At 39.6% G+C, this 2,725-nt stretch overlaps 1 protein-coding gene across 3 annotated transcripts in view; it reads right to left on the reverse strand.

Annotated features, from left to right (window-relative positions):
• Window positions 1-820: 820 nt before the first annotated feature.
• LOC107750760 (uncharacterized protein C1orf21 homolog) overlaps window positions 821-2,725 on the reverse strand; it is a 25,464-nt gene continuing 23,559 nt past the window's right edge. For all 3 annotated transcript variants that reach the window (XM_016566300.1, XM_016566287.1, XM_016566293.1), the window contains one exon: window positions 821-2,171. In XM_016566300.1, the coding sequence (XP_016421786.1) occupies window positions 2,130-2,171 (42 nt within the window). In that variant the 3' untranslated portion in view covers window positions 821-2,129. The remainder of the gene's footprint in view (window positions 2,172-2,725) is intronic.

Raw genomic sequence — 2,725 nt, forward strand, 5'->3', positions numbered from 1 at the left:
TAATGTGTCCGAATATCTTAAATTCCCTGAAATGTCCACCATTGAACTAGCAACTGAAATGAAGTAGTAAAGGTAATAAAGTTGTTAAAAGGACTGAAAAGTTTAAACTGTGAACAGTTATAAAATCTAAAACATACACTAATATACATTTTAATCTAATATTCCGATGTTGAAAACGACCCAACATATTATACATTTCTAGTGTAGTTCCACTTCTCAACCTGCAGGCGGAGACACACCACAACAATTGAGTGAAATTAAAACGCACATAATGCTTCGCGGTGGTTTGTTAGAAGCTCCTCATCTGTGTGGATTCTCCGAAAAGACATGATGTTGGACAGCTATTTTGACAACATAGTTATAGCTATATAGATAGTTAAACATTTGTACGGTTTAATATTTTAACCCATGAAGAAAATGTATTCTGCACATTTCTGCATCTGAAATTCGACCCCAGAAACCATTAAGTATTTTTAACGTTATGAATCAATCCACCAACAGGAAATATGACGCTGTAATGGATTAATGATGCCTGCAAAGCAGTACGTACCTATACACACACACACACACACACCAACCAATTAATCGGTGAAACAGCACACAAACAGAAACCATAGCTCCAGTGTCTTATATTTTAATAGAAAAAGAAAACATTGAAAACATTTTTTTTAAAAGGAATCAAACCAGTAATCATGACAGATGCTTGGCTAGCGCTGTGTCCCCTCAAAGTGACCCCACCCCACCTCATACTGTTTAATGGTCTCTATGAACAGTAAGAGTACAGGCTGACAACCAGATGCATTTTAGCCAACAAGACTGAATACTACTGAGTGAGAAAGACCGGGTGAGAAACCGAGGTAAACACTAGCTAAACACATACAGGCCTACGACAAACACCTCATCCCTTTGACAACGATTAACACAGTCAGACCCGTTCTCTGACACAGATGAACACAAATACAGCCCTCGAAACACACAACACACACACACAAAAAAGACAACCTAATTTCTCTGCCATAGTCTCATCACAGTCCGTTACCTGTACTAAAGGGCAGCACAAACGGTCAATACGGATCTTTAAGTTAAATGCTGCCAGTGTGCAGGTGGCTGTAAGGGATATATTTGGATGTGTGTGGGTAACTAGTCTGGCTGTATTTCCGTCTATTTTCTGAGAACTTTACAAATAACAGCAGGATATACAAAATGAAAGTGTGGACTTGTGTGTTGAAAGAGGGTGTGGTGATTATTTTAGCTTTAAGGCTTTCTCTATGCATGTATGTGTGCGTGCGTGTGTGTGTGTGTGTTATGGGGTCACTGTACAGGCCTGTCCTTTACAGCACAAGCTTGAAGAGGTCTGATTTATGCAATAAGCAAAAAAAAAAAGGGAAAAAACATTTATGGAACAAACAAATCAGTCTCGACAAATTAAAAAAGGTCCTTCAAAAGGCAGGAGTCCAGACTTGCCACGACGCTCTTATCAAAATATCAAATAATCTGCCAGTTCGTTCATATAGTTGCTCTTAATAAAATATCTCTCATGTTCAATAATTTTTCCCCCCCAAAAACCCACAACACTCCATCTTTACATTCACTCCCCGTTATCTCCAGAGGATGTTTGTAAGCTCTCTTCTGGTTCCTCCATATGTCAGTTTTTTTCTCTGGCCTGCCACTTAAAACGAAGACTGGGAGGGGTATGTCGTCTTTCTTCTCTCCATATCCTTTCATCTTGCCTTCCTCAACATAATCTCAGATGGCTCTGTCACAGCCAGGAGGACGAAGGGGGCCGTTTCAATGCTGGCTGTAGGAGGACAGGAGCGGAGGGGGAAGGGGGTCCTCATTTCACGTCAGAGTGAGTCTGTGTTGATAATACATCAATCAAACTGTTCTTTCCTCACCCCAAACCATCTAGATCTCCAAACAAGGCAACCCCAAGAGAGGAGAAGGGGTCAAGGGTGCCACAGCCTATGAGGAAAAGTCCTGCATTCTCTCGCTCTCACAAGCACACGCTCTCACGCACTCGCACGCACACTCGCTCTCAGACTGACAGAGTGTTACTGACATAGGAAACACTGATTTTTGAGTTCACACTCTCTCTATTTCCATCTCTGGCAAGATCTGGCGCCTCTCTGCTATGTCACATCATCCTCCTCCTCCGAGCTGTAGTCCCGCCCCTAAAGAATATGGAGAGAGAGAAAGATGAAATAAAAATGCTAAAATAAGAGAATTTGAGTTTCGGTCCTAACTAACAGCAAGAGTGATAGGAGCACTACATTTTGTTGGTTGCCAGGTTGCTTCAACCACAAATATAACTCACTGGACCAAAGTCCCATTCCTCATCAATATTAAACATCAACTATGGATGAGAACAGATTGCTTATGACAGCTAGTTTTTGGCACTAAATAAAAAACATTTTTCTCAGAATTGTGAAATAAAAATGAGTTTAAATCTCTGACTTTTTTTTTTCTTCAGAATTCTACATTTACATCTCGCAATTCAGTTATTTTTGTTTTCGCCACAATAAAAAAAGGTAATTGCGATTTTCTCACAACTCTGACTTATTTCTTGCAATTACGAGAAATATAAAAAAACCCACCGGCAATCAGATTTTTACAAACCTTGTTTAAAGTAAATTATATGGCAACCAATGTAGATATATTGACGACACTATCCATTTCCTCATTTATGAAATGACAATGAGGATAGTTACTCCTAAACTTTTTTTTT

This window comes from Sinocyclocheilus rhinocerous, unplaced genomic scaffold (genome assembly GCF_001515625.1).
Source record: "Sinocyclocheilus rhinocerous isolate Xijiao unplaced genomic scaffold, SAMN03320098_v1.1 scaffold2267, whole genome shotgun sequence".
Lineage (NCBI taxonomy): Eukaryota > Metazoa > Chordata > Actinopteri > Cypriniformes > Cyprinidae > Sinocyclocheilus > Sinocyclocheilus rhinocerous.